At 35.0% G+C, this 23,060-nt stretch overlaps 2 protein-coding genes and 1 pseudogene across 3 annotated transcripts; all 3 read left to right on the forward strand.

Annotated features, from left to right (window-relative positions):
- Positions 1 to 3,761: 3,761 nt before the first annotated feature.
- LOC149392175 (protein transport protein Sec61 subunit gamma-1 pseudogene) lies at positions 3,762 to 3,986 on the forward strand (annotated as a pseudogene).
- A 2,495-nt stretch (positions 3,987 to 6,481) lies between these two features.
- Positions 6,482 to 12,156, forward strand: LOC149392176 (uncharacterized). Of its 2 annotated transcripts, XM_089620811.1 has the most exons (11): positions 6,482 to 7,375; positions 7,459 to 7,599; positions 7,815 to 7,919; positions 8,028 to 8,045; positions 8,536 to 8,786; positions 8,966 to 9,069; positions 9,708 to 9,840; positions 9,945 to 10,011; positions 10,473 to 10,557; positions 10,842 to 10,925; positions 11,004 to 12,156. In XM_089620811.1, exons 1-5 carry the CDS (start codon positions 7,373 to 7,375, stop codon positions 8,638 to 8,640), a joined length of 372 nt encoding a protein of 123 aa, XP_089476937.1. In that variant the 5' UTR covers positions 6,482 to 7,372; the 3' UTR covers positions 8,641 to 8,786; positions 8,966 to 9,069; positions 9,708 to 9,840; positions 9,945 to 10,011; positions 10,473 to 10,557; positions 10,842 to 10,925; positions 11,004 to 12,156. The 2 variants fall into 2 exon arrangements, 1 of the variants encoding a protein (XP_089476937.1); XR_016300271.1 differs by lacking the exon at positions 7,815 to 7,919 and having other exon boundaries at positions 6,495 to 7,599; positions 7,980 to 8,045; positions 10,473 to 12,156.
- An 8,450-nt stretch (positions 12,157 to 20,606) lies between these two features.
- LOC149392177 (uncharacterized) lies at positions 20,607 to 21,804 on the forward strand. Its single transcript, XM_089618522.1, has one exon. The coding sequence runs from the start codon at positions 20,768 to 20,770 to the stop codon at positions 21,539 to 21,541; it is 774 nt and encodes a 257-aa protein (XP_089474648.1). The 5' UTR covers positions 20,607 to 20,767; the 3' UTR covers positions 21,542 to 21,804.
- The last annotated feature ends 1,256 nt before the right edge of the window (positions 21,805 to 23,060 follow it).

Below are 23,060 nucleotides of genomic sequence, written 5' to 3' on the forward strand. Positions count from 1 at the left end.
TATTTCACTAAAACACATAGTATATATATGTCATTTTCCCTATAATCTATTTATCGTTTATTTCGCAAACTTATTAAAATTATAGTCGACCAGCCTCAAACTCTAATTTATGGGCCCGCCCCTGATAATATATAATTAACTTTTCACAAATGTTGGTAATTGTAGTGATGGACTCAGAAACTTATTTAATCTTGAGTAAATCAATTAATGTTTTTATTATAATTTAAATTTGACAATTTTTTATAAATTTGTTTATCCCGTTAACCATTCTATAATAAATTTAGGGTTATTTAGTTATATAGCCACACGGATATAGTGGATTGAGATATAGCCCACCTTTGGTTAATTTCTTGTAAATAGCCAAGTAAACTTATTAACAAATTAATAAAAGCCTTATTTAACACAACCAAACATATATTTTAGGTAGTTAATAGGCTGCCACGTATGCAAGTTGGCTATTTACAAATTATTTACCAAAGGTTGGCTAATTTACAATTCATATAGTTTAGGTGGCTTACGTAGCCAATTTTTTTATAAATTTATTGATAGCGATAAAAAAAATTATCCACAGAGTTTACTATTATTTGTAAATTTATCAATTTTAAGGGTGTAGTTAACTAGAAGACTCATTAGTTACTTTAGAGCACATATAGTTGGCTAGAAGTGGCTTGATGAGTATTGGAGTATCACGCACGCAACGCAAGGGTTATCTTGATGAAATCTTAACCAGAAACCCAATAAAGTTGTTTATGATTATCCAAAGCACCATAATTTGACTGAATAATCAAGTGGGCTTGATCAACAAAACCTCTCATTCTCTCTCCATCCACATACACTCACTGCACACATATATACATACACGCACATACATGCATAGTCATATACATATAATATATAATGCGATAGGAAGATTCACGTTGGGTGCAAAATCTTGAGATTCCCTTTATGCCTTTTGAAGTCACATGAGTTTCAACTTTAGCATGATTTAAGGGGAGAGAAAAAAGAAAAGAAAAAAAGAACAAGGCCTTTATATGCTATGTGTACAAGTTAAGTGGTGTCTCCTACAAGGGTTATATAGTTAGGTTAGGATCAATACAAAACAATAATATATGAATAAATATATACACAAAATACATGTTTGAGTGGTATTTTGTTTGGTCCCTCTAAATATTTAAATTTATATTCGACGAAATGTTTGGCCAGTTTTCAAGCCCAGCTGGCTCACATGTTCTTATAAAGTGAATCAAGATCTGGCATTTTGGGAAATCATTAGAGGTCAATAATCACCCACGCAAAGAAGAAGAAGAAGAAAAAAAAATTAACAAAGAAAAGAAATCAACCATACCATTAATTTAAGTCTAGGGCTAACTATAACAACGTGCATGCACTATGTTAACTTATATAATTATTTATTTATGAGAAACCAATATGAGATGAGAAACTTTGTAGCACTAGTGGTTAATCGATCAATCCATTTTATATTCCACGGGGTATATATATTCTGTTATAAAGAGGATTTAACTCGTAATGCGCGCTATATGGAGAGGCTATGGAAATAACTTTGAAGAAACAGACCATATAAGTTGGGATGTGTGAAAGAAAATTGTGTTAGTTGTTAATCCCAAATAGATTCAATTATCAAGTACCTAGTGCATATGGAAACCATGAGTTCATCAAGTGATTAGGCATCTTCATGATCAGGATATAAGTGGATAATTCTTTTATATATGTATATATATGTATATATATATATATACATATATGAGTAGACATGAAAACTTACGTGATCGAAGTATTCAATAGCATTTTAGTATTATTATTACCCAAAAATAAAAACAAAACAAAAAAAGTCTGGGCCGGCAGAGAGATATCAAGCTATCAAGTCCACGCCTTATACAGATAACAGATTTTTGTGCATCTTCACTTATATTTTTTTTTATTATAAATAATAAAAGAACTTACTTAAAAAATATATATATATATATATATATATATAATAATAATATATATATATATACGTATATATATCTATTAAAAGAATGAAAGAAAGTATTACTGACAATGTCATGAGTAATTCTGGGCCTTTGGGCCCAAAATAAATTCCTGATCAAGCCCAAACTTACCCAGACCTTCAACCGATTAAAGCCCACGTCAACGTACCAACCCGAATTCCCGTTTACGGGTTAAAAACGACACCGTATCGTAAACAAACATAACTGCTCATTTCGGTAAGTTGACTTCGATTCTCCTTTCTCCAACACAGTTCATCATTTTCCACCACCTGACAAACCAAAATAAAAGCAAAAAAAAAAAAAAAAAAAAAACGGAACCCGATCATGGAGGAAAACGAACTAGTCCTATCGCATCTCACGCCGGACGATGCGATCCGAGCTTCAACGGTGTATCGGCAATGGCAATCGGCTTGGGTTTCATCGCGAAACCCAAGCTGGCCTTCGACGAGAAGCCGTGTCCGCTCAAAGGCTCCGACTGACTACGTCGACGCTTCGATCGCTCTCCGGCGAAATCGCTGTGACTCGAGATGCTCTCCCTCTCTGCCGCCATTGACGACGAAAACCTCGCTGATCGTCTGCAAAGTATCTTGGCTTTCACGACTAGCCGGAACGTGAAGGCCGTAAAGCTCGAGAACCAGGGGGAAGTATTATTGGAGGAACCCGAGCTCGGCCAATCTGTGGACTCTGCTCTTTGACTGTAAGTCGCTCGAAGATTTGTCTCTGAGTGCTGTACAATTTTACGGTCCGAATCCCTTGCCGTCGAAATTTGAATCCGTGAAGAAGCTTTAGCGTCGGTTTGCTTGACTTTGAGTTCAGGAATTTGATCGCTTGTTTCCCTTCGTTTGAGGATTTGTACCTAGGGTTTTTTTGTTTAATTTTTTTTTTTTTCAGGTTAGTTTCTTGCGTAGTAAGTCACCTGCTTTGTAACAGTCAAAACCAACAAATTCTTAACCAAGCCCAATCTTTAAGGGACCCAGATCTTCAACGGATTCGCCCACATCTACGTACTAACCCGAACTCCAAGCTGACAATTAAAACGGCACCGCATCATTACTGCTCATGGACGAAGATGAACCAACCCCTCTCTCTCTCTCTATTTCAGAGCTTCGAAAGCCACAACTGTTGGGATGTAACATGTAAGTCCCACATCGGAAGTGAATGCAAAGAATGCATTGGATATAAGAAACCCACCTAACTACACTAGTACGAGGCTTTTTGGGAAGGAAACCCAAAAACAAATCTGTGCGGGCTTGAGTCCAAAACAGACAATATCATACTAAGGTGGGTGGCAACCCAACACGGTGGAGGAACTCAGCCTTACAACAACAAAATCAAAGAAAAACTCGAACAACAACGAAGAATTAAGGGCTTGAGAGGTTCAAAAACTTCTCTCTCGGCACGCCGTGCCATGGCCATCCTTTGGCATCGGGTCCGTCACGTTGTGGACCTCCACTATCAGTCTCGTCATGGTTATCAGTTAAGTAAACCCCCAATTTCAGCAAAACACTTCAAGGGTATCCATTGACTTCCACGATCAGGATTAGAGTTTCTGAAGGGATCGACATTGTTATTGTTGTTGATATGGAAAATACCAACAATTGTTATTCTTGATGGTCCCATAATCAACCTCAAAATCCATTTCAACAGTCCCCAATAGTTATGTTAATATTTTATTCAAAAAATTACGAAAGCAACAAAATGAGTAGAGAAATCCTCTCCGATCCATTTCGAAGACGAAGAAGAACAACAATGGAAGCAATTGACTCCGTCATCGATCTCCTCAGAGACTTCGGCAAGGACAACGTTCGTCTCGTCAAGAGATGCTAGAAACCCGATCGCAAAGAATCCTCCAAGGTCGCTCTCCAAATAACAATTGGGTTCGTAGTGATGTGATTTGTGGGTTTCTTCGCGAAGCTGATCTTCATCCCGATCAACAACATCATCATTGGATCCGTTTAGGTCTTCTTGAGGATAAAGCTACGTAGCTTGTATTTACAAAGAGCTTTTGTTTTGAACATGTTCAATTGACAGAAATAAGAACATATAATTTGACTTTACTGTTTCGTAAAAAAAAAAAAGGGTACAGACATGGTGAAAAAGAAAGAGAGAGAAGTTGAATAATGATTTTTTTCCTCTCCGATTTTGCTCTTTTTATTTCATCTATGGTTGTTAACTTAATAATAATAATAATAATTGGGAGTATTTTCATAGTTATACATGTTTTAAGTCACATGTAACATCTACGTCATCAAATTTTGGATGGAATGGTTAAAAAATTGATAAAATGGGGAATTTTTGCAGCAAAACGAGAGTTCAAACATTGATTTTGTGGAAAACTAAAGTTGAGAGAGTGGTTTGTGACTCGACCTAGAATTCAGGGGGACTCATGTAATTTATCCTCTAAGTCAGGTGATCGGGCTTTTTTTGCTAGGTTGCGCCACCATCACCAGATCTCGACCCGCCCCGACGAGCTTCTTTCGGCGCTCCAGAGGTGGTGGTCGGGCTAAAAATGCGGGTGAAGAGCGAGAATGGCTGTGGAGACAACAATTCCCATGGCCCGTCCCTTCCAGCTTCGCGATCGGAAGGTCGCCATGTTCGGTTCTCGGGTGCTTCGATTGGAGTTGGCGGTGTTGAATCACACCACCATTAATCAGTTCGACGTGAAAAGAAAGCCGGTTAAAACAGGCTCATTCGTTCCCAGCCATTCCCTCTTTGCCTCTTCGCCAAACTCGACGCCATTTCCGGCATAATAAGGTTGATCGAAAGAAGCTCGCCGGTTAAAACATATACTTCAATCTTCTGACGAGGCTGGAGGTAGGGGTTTTGATCTGCGGTGTGTCCGGAGGCCAGTCGGACCACCACCACTAGATCTCAACCCGTCTGGCGAGCTTCTGTTGGAATTCCGGAGGCGGTGATCGGGCTAAAAGCGCGGGTGGAGAGTGAGATTGGTTGTGGAGACTTAATCCCTTTACCTGTCCATTCTAGTTTCGTACGGCCGATCGTTGCCTGGAGGGAAGTTCCTCGTATTTGGGTCGCGGATACTCCTCTTGAAGGTGGTGATGTTGATCTGATAGATCGCACCGCCTTTAATTCGTCCGGTCGGTGGATCACAGCTTCCTTTAGGACTTCGGTGTCGGAGATGCCAAAATAGTGTGCCAATGATCTTTTAGCGAGAGTTTCCCTAAAAATCCTAGAAGCCAATTATATAGTTTAAATAGGGAAAAATGATATGAAATAGCCAATTCAAACTATGACTTTTGCAAAATAGCCATAGTTTCATTAGGTATAGCAAAATAGCCAATTAAGAGTACTACGACTTTTAATCCTGCCTCGATTAATTTTAATCCTACATTCATAAAGCTTACATTATGTCTTTATAGTTCGTTGAGATTAAATTTAATCCAGCCTAGATTAATCTTATTTTGGCTAGTTTGCTTATAATCGACAAACTATGGCTATTTTGCAAAAGCTTAAGTTCTATTTGGCTATATAGCCGCTTGACCCTTTAAATAGACTATTTAGCTACAAAATACAATTTTTAATATAATAGTTTGATAATATGTTTATACGAAATAAAAAGAAAACAAAATGTTACAACAATATATTTCATATGTGATGGCTATTAACAAATGTGTCTGCAAAATTTCATGTTACAATCAATTTTTCGGGTTGGATCAAAAGCGAAAATTTTCGATCATAACCTAATCTAACGGCTAGGAGAAAGAAAAGGTAAAGTTAATTAATTGGACGTGGAGAACTAGTTTATATCCGGAAAGTCATTTGATTGTTATTAGTATTTTAATGGGATGTCTGTATTGTAAAGAAGGAAACAAAAGAAACATAACGCGCTTATAAGATAATATATCCGTTGGTATATCTTTTTGGTGTTGAAATCGTTATTAAGATAATAAAATATCTGCAATTATCACAACAACATAATCAACCGTTGGATCAAAATTTAATCTAACGGCAAGGAGAGAGAGAAAGAAAGGGAAAGTTAATTGGACGCCAAGTTTATGGTGGTATATATAATACATCACCGGCGCGTAAATGAGGATCTAGGGTTTTACGGCACATCCTCAGCTCTTTCATTCACAGCCATTCCCTCTCTGCCCCGTCGCCAAACCTCGACGCCGTCGCCGGAATTGCAAGACTAATCTACTGCGCCGACTTCAGTAAGAACCTCGCCGGTTCGCCGGTACTTCAATCTTCTGCCGAGGCTGGAGTTGGTGGTGTCGATCTGCGGTGTGTCCGGAGGCCAGATCGCGTCACCACCACCAGATCTCAACCGGTCCGGCGAGTTTCTTCGGCGCTCCGGAGGCGGTGATCGGGCTAAAAGCGCGGGTGGAGAGCGAGAATGGCTGTGGAGACAATAATTCCCTTGACCCGTCCCTTCCAGCTTCGTACGAACGATCGTCGGTACCGAACCTTCGCTTCTACTCCGAATGGAGTTGGTGGTGTTGAATCGCACCACCGTTAACCAGTTCGGCGTGAAAAGGAAATCTAGGGTTTTTACCACACCGTCTTGGCTCATTCGTTCCCAGCCATTCCCTCTCTGCCTCGTCGCCAAACCTCGACGCCGTTTCCGGCATAATAAGGTTGTTCGTCCTCAGCAAGAAGCTCGCCGGTTCCAACGGGTACTTCAATCTTCTGACGAGTCTGGAGGTGGTGGTTTCGATCTGCGGTGTGTCCGGAGGCCAGTCGGACCACCACCACCAGATCTCAACCTGTCCGGCGAGCTTCTGTCGGAATTCCGGAGGCGGTGATCGGGCTTAAAGCGCGGGTGGAGAGCGAGATTGGCTGTGGAGACTAAGTCCCTTGACCCGTCCATTCCAGTTTCGGCCGAGCCTAGAGGAAGTTCGCCGTGTTTGGGTCGCGGATACTCCTCTTGGAGGTGGTGGTGTTGATCTGCTAGATCGCACCGCCTTTAATTCGTCCGGTCGGTGGATCACAGCTTCCTTCGGGGCTTCGGTGTCGGAGACGCCAAAACAGTGTTCCAATGATCTCTAGCGAGAGTTTCCGTAAAAACCCTAGAAAGCAAAGCATAAACCCTCCAACTCACTCTCAGTCTCTCTCTAATTCATTTCGTATTGGCTCCACCGTCACAATCCCCGATCGCGGCGATTAGGGAGTACTTTTTTTTTATCCTTTCGTTGTTTTTTCTTGTTTGCCTTATTGTGTTTTTGTTTCTAACCCGGTTTCTTTACAGGCTTTGCGAGAGGGTTTTTGATTCATTTGGAGCCATGGGACATAGAGCTTTCAACACTCAATAAACCCTCAAACACTTAACCCTAGAAAGCAAAGCATAAACCCCGGGCCTTGTATTCACTCGTGGCCTTGGCGGAGCAGAGAAACTCCTGATGGTGTTGTATATATGTATCGCGTAGTACTCATTATTTGTTGCCATGTTGTGTTGTATATGTTTCTAACTTGATATCTTACGCAGGCTTTGCAAGGCGGGTTTGATTTGGTTAGTTCTTTGGCGAGTGAGATCGATGCGCTTTGCAAGGTCGGTCGGGTCGAGAAAGACGGCAACCTTGTAAAACAAAATGGAATAGAGATTTCAAAACTCAATAAGTCAACCGGTGTAAGTGAACAATCTCCCATTTTATTTACTGATTTCTAAAAGATAATAATACTTGGGCTGACTCTCAGATTAGTATACATAAGACATTATCCAATTCATCACAGTGTACCTAATATCATATGCAATGACCGTGTTCTTGTGCTATTTTATTTCCTTTTGGGCTGTGACACTATTGCACTATCTGGGCAACTTTGCTGAACATTCCTGGCATGAAGGAGGACTTGGGGCTTTGGATCCAAGCTTTATCTTATTCCACTGCTCCGTACTGTTTTGCTATGAAGGAAGGAGCACATTTTATGAATCGTGACCTGCATATTGTGGTATGTGAAACAATCATAATTTCAGAACTGATGTGGAAATTTCTATATGTGGGCTTCCAGTTCTGACCAATCCCGTACCGTGGAACTTTGAATTGCGTGGTTTCTCAGCTTATCACCCAGAGAGAGGTAATCAGCCAAAAAAAAAAGTACATACCCTTTATAAGAATTTTGAATCACGATGTGAGACAATGTTAATCGAGTGACAGACTGTTATTGATGTGTTCTTTTCATGTTGGTGAAAATTATTTTGTTTCTCCAAAGTCAAATTTAATCAAAAGATCTTTTGAACTATGTTTTTTGTAGATCATTGATAGGTCTTTTTAAAACGAGAGTCCAGTTTGACCAGACCGTCCTCCTCGTCGGTTAGGATCACTATAAAAGGACATAGCGAGAAAGACGACAACCTCATAATGGAAATAGAAGCCGTGGGACATAGAGCTTTCAACACTCAATAAACCCCTAAACCCCAAAAAGCAAAGCATAAACCCCTCACCCCTCATAGTTATTTGTTCCCTTGGCGCACGAGAGGAACTCCCGATGGTTTTGTGTATACGTAGTACTAATTATTTTTTGCCTTGATGCTGTGTATTTGTTTCTAACCCGTTATCTTACACAGGCTTCGCAAGACGGGTTTAATTCATTTGGTTTCTTCTTTGGCAATCGAGATGAGAGGGATGCACTTGGAAGGAAGGTCGAATCGAGAAAGATGTCAACCTCGTGAAAAGACATGGAAGCCTGAGGGTAATAGAGCTTTCATAATTTTGGTATGTGAAACAATCCCGTGCCGAGCCAGTTGTGGAGTATCTGCCTTCGATGACTCATGGAACTTTGAAACTCGTGTTTTCACTGCTTATGACCAAGAGAGAGGTAATCTGAAAAATAAAAGAAAAGAAGTACATACCCTTAATAAGAATCTTGAATCACAATGTTAGACAAATTTTCATTGAGGGACAGACTATAATCGACGTGTTCTTTTCATGTTGGAGAATTTTCTCTACTTTCTCAAAAGTCAAATTTAATCAAAAGATATTTTCAACCATCAATAGGTCTTCTGAACACGAGGGTCCAGTTTGACCAGACCGTCCTCCTCGTTAGTTAGGAGCACTATACAAGGACAGAGCGTGATGAGGAATCTCATTGAGATTTTGAGGTAATTTTTTTCATATTTTTTATGCATTCAAACTCTGCTCGTTTGAGGTAATCTCATTGACATTTATTCTTCTCTTAACTCTGTTTGTTGTCTTTGTTTAGGCACTCATCTTCTTAATCTGTTCATTTGTTTTATTGCATATCAAGATTATTTTTTCTGTAAGTATTATCCTCTATTTAAGAAAAGGAGTTCACAAACTAGGCACTTTTCACTTCTCCTTACAAACAACTATAACTTGAACTGGGGGCCAGAAGTTCTCTGTGAGTTTTTTCTCCTGAACGAACTTAAGAAGTCAAACGAAAGTTGTTGCTGTAAATTTGAATATCAAGCGAAACCATTCTCTTTTTCTCTCGTTTTTCAATATTTGACTATTTATTGCATGTGTTGATATGTCAATGGACATATATCTCAAAACTTACAAACATACTGGTAGATAGATGTGTTAGATATAATATGGTTCATATTTTCTACTATAAAGCATAGGCTTTAGCCCATTAGCCTCTTGCTAACATTTAACTGCATCTTACTTTACTGTTATTATTATGCCGAATAAATACTCGATGATACATTTGGAGCAGATACATACACTTGACCGTCGTGTTCGTTTTCTAAACAAGTATTTGTGTATTCTTTGCTAGAAATTTCATGGAGATACTAGTTTACAAATTCGAATTTGTGTGGTTAATTTATCAAGAGGGTTGTGAAGACGCGAGAGATCAGTTCGCTTGTGGCAGAAAATTTGGCCATAATGGGAGAATCAGTGAAAAGCAGGTTGGATTTGATCTAAAATTCTCTTTTTGGTGTTCTTAGCTTTTGTACATAATTTTTTTTAGCTATCTGAGATTTATTAACTTTCTCTCTCCCCTCAACCTTAGAATTAAGATTGAGGATTTTAACGGTGCTGGGAGGATCACTTCGCTCAATTTCCAACAACCAAGACAGGTAAGGTTTTCAACCTCTTCATCTTTGTAGGTTTTGTATTTTTTTTTTGTTTAAATAAAACTCAGGTTAATTTTTATCCCATTTGATTGAGCCGAAGAAAATATTTAGAATTCAAATCTGATGTGATCGCCTCTCCGTCTGGGACAGATAAAAAATCTATATATAAAGTTATATCAGAGCATAGGCATAACACATAAGAAAAAATAAAAAGGATAAATGGGAACCAGGCGTGATAGAAAAATTGTGGTTCATTTTCATAGAAAAGGAAAGTCCAATAACCATACATTATGTAACAACAAACTCTGGCCTCACTTTTTCATAAACATCTCTCCACACGGCAACATTTGTAAATTCATGATAACACAACTAACCTTACTTCTAGTCAATCTCTTGTTCATTTTTAATGCTTTCCAAGTGTTATTGTAGCACCGAATAGAACTTGGCATTGATGTATTTTTCAGTAACTTCATTTCGAGCAAGACGTGAATGGTGGTTATGGTTTGGCCCTACATGTACTGTATCATATCTCTTATGCCTCGACAACAAGTATCTTCTTGTGCTTTGCTACTTCTACTTTGAAGTAATTTTGGTGCCATTTTACTTCGAAATAGATAATCCAATATCTTGCTCGCCCACATAATTTAATGTGCTCAAAATAGATACACAATTATCAGTATTTATATCAAAGGATGATGAGAAAGGGGAGAACAGTACAAGGTTGAGAGATATCTAGTGTCATTGTCGAACAAAGAAAGCTGTTGTTGCACTTTTTTTTGCCCTGTTGTTGTGTATTTGTTTCTAACCCAATATCTTTACACATGACTTGCAAGGAAGGTCGGATCTAGAAAGCTGGAAATCTCGTAAAAGAAGTGGCAGCCGAGGGACATAGAACTTTCAGCACTTGATAAACCAATGTATGTGAACAGTCTCTTGTTTTACTTTGCAATTACCTTTTTTTATTTTTACGGAAAACTGGGTTTGTGTTGTGGGAGGGCGGAGATTATTTTTTGCAGCGGCTGCCATTGTAGATCTGCAACCAATTAACCTGGAAGGATTTTCTACTTTTTATGAGACGATTCGCTAACGCCTTCGAGAATCTTGTTGTTTTGGGGGCTAGATATCCTGCGATGCGAGTATAAATGATATAATCCAATTCATCATCAGTGTCATATACTTTTCAGTTTTTGTTTCAAAATTTTAATTTTTTGGATACAGAGCTGGTTTAGTATCATATAACCCACACAGGTTCAGTTTCACTTACCAGACCACCTCATCTTCGTCGAGGTAGGCAATCTAGCTTTTCCGTAGTGTTGATTGTCCTTTTTTCTTCCTTCATGTTAGCTATTTCATCGCATTTTTTGTAATAAGTTTGCACATGTACTTTAGTGTGTTTGCACATGATAGTAATGTATATATGTTATATGTCAGTATAATTTATCTATATGTTTTCTCCAAATTCATCAAAATGTATTTACTGCAATGGTAGTGATCAGAATTGCCAACAATGAACTCCTAAATCGTGTAGTAACATGAGCTTGTACAACTCATATGGTACCTGGTTTTTTAGTTTTGAAATTTGATTCCGTGATTCAATCCATATCAATTAGCTTAAATGAATTCTAGGTGTTTCATACTTCTTTAGAATAAGGCTTCATTTGCTTTTCCATTGTTTTACATCTAATCTATCTAAGTTGTTCACTGCCTTGCAGTTTCTCTAAACATGGGGAGCTCAAAAATTTCATGGCATCCAGAGGCCAAAAGTTAATGTGATTACACTTTCCTACTCTTTCCTTTCCTATTTTTTTTTTTAAATGTGGTTTGTGTGTATGATTGTGTGAAAATGTTAGGGCCGTTTGGTTTAGTATTCTAAATTTGTTTTTTGTTTGCTTATTTTGACGTGATTGAAATTTTCAAATGTGATCATGTCCAAAGTGATGGGTTATTGGCTATCTCATATAGTCTAGATTTTCATCATGTCTTGTTAGAGTGGAAATTTTTGTTTACCTTTCATTATCTTCAAATATTTGTCTCCCATGTAAATTTCGGTTAATAATTTTCTTTTTATGTGCTTTCTTTCTTATTAGCTTGCTATCTTTGTTATGTATGTCTGTCATATGCGATTATTTTTTTTTTTTTTTTTTTGTGATGATGACATGAGATAGATATTTATATATTACCTCACGTTTGCTGGAATTTGATTTGTTATGGTCAAAGAATGTAGACATTTACCTAGGTGGTTATGTTTTCCTAGTGCGTGAAATGATAGACATATCTTGTTTATTCATACCTCATTTATTTCCTAGATTGACTCAATTTTACTTTGCTGGTTTTAGTTTTTTTTTTTTTTTTTTGCTCTGAGCTGGTTTTAGTTATTTTAGTTTTGTTGCTTCTTGGTTGAAAATGTCCATGAGTACAGCCATTTCCTTTGTACTCTGTTTAATGAGCTTAGGGCATGTTTGGTTTAAAATAAAAAATGGAATGTTAATGGCAATGGGAATGATAATGGCAATACAATGGAATGGTATTATATTTTTTTGTTTGGTTTGTAATATTAACTCAAACAGAATGGAAAATGAAAGTGACCATATTACCCTTTCCATAACTTAACCAACTTTCTCTTCTTTATCACTTCTTCTTCGTCTTCTTCTAGGACTGGTACAATAAAACCAGATGAACTAAAATTGACTTTAAACCATATTTCTCAATAAAACTTTAAATCCATGGTCTATTTAGGAGAATAATCTGAGGGCCCAATTTTTTTTCCCTTTCATTGTGTATTGTGCTGCAAAAACCAGTTTCAATTTTTTTGGATCTTTACTGGATAATCTCCCCAGCCTAACAATTTCCATACACAAACTCAACAAACAATCAATAAAATAAAAAAATGAAAATATTTTGAAATCGCTTTCCGATCATCTATGAACCTACTCTAGACAACTCGTCTCCGTCGTCTTCATCGTCGGCATCGCATCTTCTCCGTCAAGAGAGCGGCGACAAAGGCGGTTGGTGCCGAACGTCCCGTCAAAGACCTTCACAGCCTCTCATATCGATTACCATTTGCGGTGGCTCGGCTGTCGACGGTGACTCAAGTGTCAGATTCGAAGTTACCATCAAACAAGGCGTGGCCACGGACCACCGCGTCTTCGGCGGCGCCTTCGAGATCCCTCCGGCGTCGATCTTCGCCGTCGCCGCCCTAGGAATGATCGTCTCCGTCGTGCTCTACGAGAAGGCGCTCGTTTTAGATTTACAAATATAAATTAAATGATATAAAAGGTCAGTTTGGGAAGCATATTTCATTACACCGTGGAATGGTCCATTCATCCCAATTTATAAAGAATCAAATTAATGTAATGGTCATTCCATATAATGATGATTACCTCATTTAAAAATAAACCAAACAAAAGAATGGTAAATTTAAGGAATCCATTCCATTCGATTCCTTTAAAAAGTCACCAACCAAACATACCCTTAGTGTGGTCTTGGTTAAAATATCTATCGTCTAAATGAGCTTTAAGATTTTGGCTACAAAAATGAGCGATATATCTCCAAGTACGGAAATGGTAACAACTTTGATAACTTTGACCAAAGTAACTTTGTATATCTATAAGTGTTGTTATTTGTAAATTTATAAGTCTAAAGTTTTTGACAACTGTATACTTTTATGTTTACAGTTACTATTAAAAATGTTCAAAAACATTGTTTAGTTTATTATGATTCAAAGTATTAAAATTACTGCTAGCCATTTCCCTCTCCAAATATACTAGCTATCCATTTGATATAGGGAAATTTGCGTCAATGTCACAAATTCGTCGGGTTTTTGTATTTGTGTCACAAAGTTGTCAAAATTGCATTTGTGTCACGTATTTACATTCGTATCACATGTGCAAATTTCAAATTACTCTCTCTCATCATTTAATCTTTTTATTAGTTACTCAATGTCTTCTGAATTTTTACAATACTTCGTTAAAAATCACTTTATCTTCCTCTAAAACTTTCTAAAATTTTTGCATGCGACTTATTTGCAATTGGATTGCCAATTTGTGACATAAGATACAAATACCACTTTGTGATATAGCCTATGCGTGATCGTATTAAAAAAATATAATGAATAAATCAATTATTTGACAACCCTAAAAAACTGCTATTTAGGGTGAATTAAATAAAATGTTTAATAAATATAACAATGCATGTTTATTTGTTACAAAATAAATATGATATTCGTTTGAATAATATTTTTAGAAAATGGAGTCTGGAGTGTCGGACTAACCAACTTTGTCGAGAGGTTTTGTGGATATCAAGTTTAATAATCATCTTATAGAAGTAGGGTGGATATCAAATTTTGTTAAGAATCCAGAATATGAGTTGGGGGATTTATGTTGTAAGAGAAATTAAACTAAATAAACGCATTAGAATGAACCAAGCTAGTCGAGTCAATGACGTAGAAATTGTTTCAAAATTATTTGTACCATTATAGCCTTGGAATGTTAATAGGTTACAATTATTTGAACTTTTTTTTTTAAATCTTATTTGCTTTACATTACTTGCTAATTATTCAAATTAGCATGTCATTCAAAGTTCTCATAACAAAAGCGAGTTTTTCATTTCGATATTGAATTTCGTCAAAATCTAGCTAACTTTCTGTAGCTTTTGGTTTCGGACAAAAAATCAGTTCTTTTTTTCACTTAAAATTATAAAAATGAGAAGAAAACTTAAGGAAGAATACTAGTCATTTGATGTTTGGTTGTCGGAGGCCGCGAAGCACGACAACATTTTATTCCGAAAAATGCCAGCAAATCGGTTATAGATCACTTTACAACTTGACAAGTTTGCATAAGAATCTTAGCATATGTGCTCTTGAAAATTAATAGGTATTTGGAGCCATTTAATTCAAACTTGCTTCCCCATATAACGACTTTACAAGTTGAAAGATCTTCCTATTTCTTATAGTGGCGATAGGATTCCTATCTGTACATGGGTAGTTTTTGACAATTTTTTTAGACATAAATTACCAGGAGGCAAAAAGAGTAAAATGATTAAATATTTTTTTTCTTCATGTTTTTAAAAAGCAGTCTCAATTGAAGATGTAGTAAATTTCTTTCTTCAATTAATTTAGAAAACAAAGGGAGTTGGACCTAGCTTTTCTTTGGAAAGCCAGATTTTAAATTAAAGTGACTTTTTTTTTTTTTTTTAACACCGGGAAAGAGACCAAAGTGGGGATTGATTCTTAATTAGGTGGAAATAGGTTACAGTAAAATTCACTTCTTTGTAAAACAAAAAATATAAAGAATTATAATATTCCATTCCAGGACACCAGTACCGTATATATGACTGAGAAACATAGAAATATTACACCATAAATGCTTCAACTATCTAATCTCTTTTTCCAACGCATAAGGAAAATATTTATTAGCAATGAATTCCACGAGATTAAACCTTAAATTATACGTTAACGATGAAAAAAAAAATAAAAAATTAAGGGCGCTCTAGATTACTAGCCTTTTTAAAACTTAGAATTGTGAAATAACTACCGTTTTAGTAATATTTGATAATTAGTCAATCTTTAATGTAATAAAACATAATTACCCTTCTTTTTTCCCCTAATTCTTTGCCAAAAATAAATTAAATGAAAATAATTTATCTCTCTCTCTCTCTCTCTCTCTCTCTCTCTCTCTCTCTCTCTCTCTCTCTCTTCGTTACATTTTTAGCCATAACGAAAGTTGAAAAAAACAGCATCGCAGTTAATAGTCGGTAATAACTGTTAATTTGTTTCTACCAGAAACCCTACTAACAGTTATTACCGACTATTAGTCTCTCTATCTCTCTCTCTCGTCCCATTTTTAGCCATGGACAAAGGTCAACAACATAAAAAAAAACGCAGTTAATAATCGTTAATAACTGTTAATAGGTTTCTGCTTCAACTAATAGTCGGTAATAACTGTTAGTAGGGTTTCTGGTAGAAACAAATTAACAGTTATTACCGACTATTAACTGCGATGCTGTTTTTTTCAACTTTCGTTATGGCTAAAAATGGGACGAGAGAGAGAGATAGAGAGAGAGGAGAAAGAGTGAACGTGAAAATATAGATATATATATATATATATATATATATATATATGGAGAGAGAGAGAGAGAGAGTGAGATATCCGAGATCCTATAAACAATGTGTCACATAAACAGAATGGCTAAAAATCAAAAAAATTTGAAAAGTATGACAAAATGAAATTCTAAGTTAAGTTTGAATATGCTTACAAATCTCAAAAATTAAACTCTCATTATCACACACCTGCTTTGGAGAAGTCAAACATTAGTCCCAGCCCAAAGGCCCAAAAGATGTAGCAAGTCTAAAGACTATATTTTCAACAAAATAGAATAAAACAAAGAGACTCTTGTCTCTGGGTCCAATGCCAACTTCCATAGTTCTGAGTCCATTGGCTTGTCTCCTTTGTCCACGAACGAAAGTACTGAAGGGACAGTAGAAGTTCGGGGTAGTGTATTTTTTAAACCAATTATAAGAATAATATAGTGTTTAAAAATAGTATTTATTTTAAGCTGTGGATACTTATTTTTTTCTGTTAACAAATTATATTTTAAAAATATTGTTTATTGTTGTGGGATATATTTAACTCTAATTACTATTTTTAATTTTATTTATAAGAAAAATGACCGTTCACATTTTTAAAAATACTATTTTTTTGAAAGGATTAAAACACTAGAATATGATGCGCCATCATAAAGCCCAGAGACCATGTAATTCGAAACGAAGGCCTAACAAACATAGTGGGGTCAAACAAGACTAGCACATGCTATCTTATTATTTATAAGTCGGGAAAATAACATAAATATTATATTTAAGTGCAGCATTTCTAATATAGGGGTTGTTTTAGATCCTATTAAAAATAGTATTTTTTTTAAGCTGTTGATAATTATCTGAGTTATTTTCCTTATAAATGACACTGTAACAATTAGACAAAGTTAAATAGAACTAAAAACACTAAATAATTTTTTTTTAAATAAATTATACATAAAAACATCAAACATCAAGTAAAATGATTGTTTACCACGTGAAATTATTATTTTCATGGTAAAAATTTGAAATACGCTATTCTCGATGTTTTTTTTATTTAAAAAAAAAAGCATTATCACATAATTTAATTTTAAGTAGAAAAACACTTTGTTATAATTGAGTTTGAGATTAGGTTGCATGAGAATGACTACATAAGATTTTTACTTAGAAACAACTACAGGGTGTTATTATTATTATATCAGCAAGTATTGGTGTATTATTTCTCCCCCATCTAAAAAAGGATCTCATACATAACCATATTCTATCTATTTAATTGAAATGCGGCATTTATTTTCATAATTTTTAAAAATATCATATTTATTCTTTAACATCACTATAAATAACATGTTTATACCATAAACAGTTTTATTGCGTCAAATATAACCCTTTTTAAGACTTTTGGTTGAATTTCATTGAAGAAAATGCCATATTGGACTCAATAATAATTTTTTTAGGGTATAAACTGATATTTTGAAAAATTATAGGAAGAATTACGGCATTTTGATTAAAACACTAGGATACATAAAATATTTTCCATTTTTTATAAAATATATTTCAGGAAATATTAAATATATGATCAGATGCTATTTCCCATTAATTGAAACTGATATATCATTGCATGTGTCAGAAAGAATCGTAAATGACATGATAGTCCATTGTTCATTTCTCAACTTACATGTCATTGATATCATATTGAGCTATTAAGGTAGGGTTTTTTTTTCATCTATTACCAACTTATTTTTTTTCTTGTAAGGCATTTGCTGTCTGTTTCAGCTTTCTCAAAGTTTGGTATTGATCAGTTGTTTTAAGTTTAACTTTCAGTGCGCATGATTATATAGGGATTCCATATATACATACTTATATTATATATATATATATGTATATATTATAACTGATATTGCAATTAATTTTTTTTTTAATTCATTCTGCTTAAACAAATACGTATTTTAATAATTTTCATGTGAGCGTATCTTTTGGAATTAAAGCTTTCCAACTACTCTAAAACATTAATTTATTGGGTCCATTATTGAATAAATCTTATCTTAGTGCATGCGTTTATTGACTGTATTTCTTTTATTAGACATGGAAACTAAAAATATGTCTCATGCATACTGTTCTTCCACTAAGTATCTGTATAATTACTACTTTATTATAAAAGAAAATACAAAGTATAACTGCTACTGCTTTTAATCTTCGATGGTTTTCGGAGTTTTATGAATCTTAACACGTGCACGTTTATTGCTCTCAACTCTTAATATTACACAAAAAAAAAAAAAAAAAAAAAAGCGATAGAGAAGACATTATAACAGTATTTTTTTCCGTCAGGCAAATAAGAAAGCAAATAATAACAATAATAATAATGATCGGCTTGATGTACAACCAGATCGTCTTATTTGGTGTTCTAACCAATTATGAAAAGAATAATTACAATTAACTGCGGTATATACATATTTATACAGAATATATACATGTGTGTGTGGAATCAAATTATCTTTTTATAAAGCTATTTTCTTCCTTTTTGGGTTCTGTCAAATTCAGCATGATATAGTAAGAACCTAATTCCCACTTATAGAAGATGATTATTCGTCTTATAGTAAATTAGAGATTCCAGTGTTTTGTGTTTTTTTTTTTTAACTTCATAACATGTAATTTCTTCAGGTTCTGACAAGTAAAAACCTTGAACTTTGCCTTTTGTTATAATAAATAAGATAAAACCTAGTTCCAAGTGAAAGTAAAGCCACGCATAGTACGTTAACTAAAGCTACTTTTATATTATCAACTAAAAGAATGATTGTTTCAGATATGTCACATGGCAAAAACATGATTGCCTGGATATATAATGTTTTCCGTTGAAAATATCAGTAAATCTGAATGAAAGTTACGGCGACGATCGTGATAAACAAACCAATTTAATTAATTTAAATTAACTAAAAATACCTGATATGTGAGATGTATTAGGTGGGAAAATTAAAAATAAAAGGTACTAGATCTAGAAAGGAATGAAATGAATATTATTATTTATGCTAGCTATATATACCTAATGTTTATGTACATGTCCAGCTTGAGTGTGACATGTCGACCATAGACAAGAGATTATCAAGTGAAACATCACAACAATCAACAGGACATAGTTTTGATTGTTGTGGCTTCTTGATCAAGAATAATGAGAGTGAGAGAATATATAAATAGTTTTGTTTTTGTCCACTAGTTGACATATTGAAAAGTAGAGATTTTTTTTCTTCTTCTTAGTTGTTCTTTTGTTCTTTAGGCTTGGGACGTGGAAAAGCTTTGTGTGCCCTTTTTTCTTGCTTTCTTTTGTGGTGGGTAGTTTTTTTTTTCTTTTCAAAGTTCGGAGTAGTTTACACAGACAAAGAGATCTGATAAAGAGATTTGGTTCAAACTGATTGAAAGAGTAATGTTTGATAGAATCATATCATGGGGTGTTTGTTTTAGGCTTTAGCAATTTAAGCCAATGAATGTAAAACGTCAAAAAGTCCACTGGGTGCGCATTCTCTCTCTCTCTCTCTCTCAAACCCTTTAGATGTGTGTGTGTGTGTGTGGGGTTAGTGTTATTTTCAAAGAAATTGCTCAAAAATGACTTTATGCGCTTGTGTTGTGCGCCTTAATTATTTTATTGCTAAAATTAAGATTACTATGATCTTTGAAGGCTAACTTTGGGGGATTGAAATTCGTTTTAAATAATGATAATAATTCAGTAGGAAATAAATAGCACTACCATGGCAATAAGAGACTCCACATAGCTTCTCCTTTAACTTTGTCGGCCATTTTCCTAGGTCCCACTAACATGGGAAATATTTACACACATATATATATATATATATATATGTGTGTGTATATATATATATATATATATATATAAGATTAGCTAGCTTATGTAGATTTAATTACATGATTCTTGATATTGTACATTGCTACACGACTCTGACAGATATATGATATATCTCTCCTAGAAAACTTACATAAAACAGCATACATATTATATAATATATAGAGTACTATAGTACTGTACAAAGTTCATACATTTCAAAGAAACAAAAATAGTATTTAAAAGAGAAAAAAAAAACCCGTACCATCCAATATCAACAAGTCTATTAAAAAAAATAAGTAAAAGAGGGGTTACGAATAGGTCCTACCGATATTCCGCAATATAGTTTTATTATATAATATGAGTAACCTACATGAAGCATGACATCGTTTACTACACCAAAACCATATATTTCGCATATCTATCATCATATTATTTGTAATCATGTACTCTTTGCCTTTTTCTAGATATATTATATGCTTAATTATTATAGGGTAGTTAATTAATTTCAAAAACTTGTAAAATATAATTGACCATTAAAAAAAAACAAAGCTATTATCCACTAAACCTGGCTGGCTTCATTATGCTAATTTTAAAACAAAAAATAAAATATAATAGAAAAGCAGTTTTGCGTGAAGTGTAGATGATGATGTGAACATCAATTCAGAATATAATAAATTTATGTATTCTTATTTATAAAGTACAATATATCTCGTCAGCATCAAAATATGTGGGTACTTCTGACTACTTCTGATCCTATTTTAAGGACACAACATCACTACTGTGATGAATATATCTATTCTCTCTTCTCACTTCTCTTATAATCTTATCCAATAAGTCCACATTATATTCTTCTCTTCTCTCCAATGGATCAAACTCCAACGAAGAAGAATATGATGAACGAGCAAGATATAATTATTGATCATGACGACGATGATCAACAAAAAAATCCCAGCGTTTCGCTAGACCTAAATCTCTCGTCGTCCAACAAAACGACAACGACGAGCTTAGAGCTGATCAACCTAATCGACGGCTTTGACGCTTCTTCATCTTCTTCTTCTCATCATCAGAGCACAAACACTGCCACAAACCCTAGTTCCGAGCAGAGAGTGTTTTCGTGTAACTACTGTCAGAGAAAGTTCTACAGCTCTCAGGCGCTCGGAGGCCACCAAAACGCGCACAAGAGAGAGAGGACTCTGGCGAAGAGATCCAACGGTCAGAGATCCATCATCGTCGGAAACCACCACCAGCTCTACCATCCTTACTTTGACCGGCTTCACTGGTCAACCAACATGGCTTCTCTTCCTCTCCAAGGCCACAACAACAACAACAACAACAACAGCGTCAACGCCACGCGCTCTCTCGGGATTCAAGCCCACTCCGGTGGGTTCATGTACGGACAGCCGGCGATTGGGAAACACGCGTCGAAATCCGGTGGAGCGGGGAGATTTGACCATAGTAATAGTAATAAGGGGTCTTTGACTTTGACTAGCCAATTCGATCATCATCAGAGAGGTGTTGGGAGGTTCAATTGGTGTGCGAGTAATAATCTTGGAAGTGTTGACCGTTTGATGATCAACGCTGTTGATCTTCATCACAAAGAGGATATTAGAAAGCTTGACTTGTCTCTTAAGCTATGATATGATGAGTAAGACCATGTATAATTCAATTTAATTTTGCTTTCCTTGAATTAGGGTTTTTTTTTTTTTTTTTTTTTGGGTAGCAGTAGTAGTATTATACTGGGATCTGGTTTGATTTTTTTTTTAAATATGTATTTTCTACCACAATGATATGTTGTGTATATATTTCTGTTTAAGACTATAAGGAATTTATATGTACGTATACTAGTTTCAAATCAAAACCGTTCAGTTTATTGGAGAGAATTTACTTTTAATATTAGCTGTTGGGTTACACAGTGAGATTATTATGATTATATTTGAGAAGTTTGAGGAGATTGTTGATTATGACTAGAACTTTGATCCGAACTACTTTAGGGTATGTTCGATGTTATTTTTTTTATGGATAACAGGTAATCAGAGACATGATATGACCTATTAATCTTTAGTGTTTGTTTTCTATATGGCTTAATTAACCACGGAAATTAATTTGTAAAGGAGTGTTGACACGTGACAGTCAATTATTATTTTTGAGACGGGACTTCGAAAGATTATTATTGGTGATTAACTGTAGCTAAACTAAAACCAGTTTAAAAGAATCTACCAATTTCTTTCAACGGTTGAATCGTTGTCATGGGAAATGAAGAGCCATTTCCCAAAGTGCTTTATCAACTTGTTTAAATGCCTCCTTGTCGTTTTCTTTGCGATCACTTTTTATGTATATATAAATTATAAGTGATATATTAGTATGACTAAACTATTTGAATAAATTGGATGATGAGTAAGCACCGCCATCATTGCACAAATTTACTCGCATAGTATATAGTTTATACTTTATACCCTAAATTAAGAAGGTAAAAGAAAAGAAATTTTAAAGTCGGAGATTATCACGACTTTAATAATTATATCATCGGTGATAAAGACATCTTTCGGTTTCTCACGTTCAAGAAACCTCCGAAAAAGACACAAAAATACGAAATAGATTACGTTGATTGATCGATAGAGAACTTTTGATCACCCACTTGACATATTAAGAATAGAAAGAAAAAGAGGGAAACAAACCGAAATAATGAGTCAGATATAACTTAATCGTACGTGTATGTTATGTTATGATGATAAATAGCCTCTTTTGCAGTAGTGACCCTGAATTTATTTAATAAATGCATTTTGGCTTATACTCTTTTAGTTTTTTTTTTTTTTTTTTAAATCGATTATCATCTTGGTGGCATGGTTACATTTCCATTTTCTGTTTGTTTTAATATATATGGAATTTTACGTTGATTAAAAGGACTTTATTTAATAAAAAATTAAAAGGACTTATCGATAACTTCATTTATAATTTAATTAGTGATTTGTTTTAAAACTATTTATAAGTTGGTTTTGTGACTTTTGTCCTCACATGGGACCGTATATTAAAGAAGAAATTCGCACTATGATGTGTTCTTTGTTTAACTTGTTTTTTTAATGCAGTTATACTTACATCTTTTGTCCTCATTCGATGAGCGTGCACTGTGTCCCTATCATAAACTGATCTTAAAGATCT

Source organism: Urtica dioica, chromosome 7 (genome assembly GCF_054948205.1).
Source record: "Urtica dioica subsp. dioica isolate 48M chromosome 7, U.dioica_male_clone48M_v1_H2, whole genome shotgun sequence".
Taxonomy (NCBI): domain Eukaryota; kingdom Viridiplantae; phylum Streptophyta; class Magnoliopsida; order Rosales; family Urticaceae; genus Urtica; species Urtica dioica.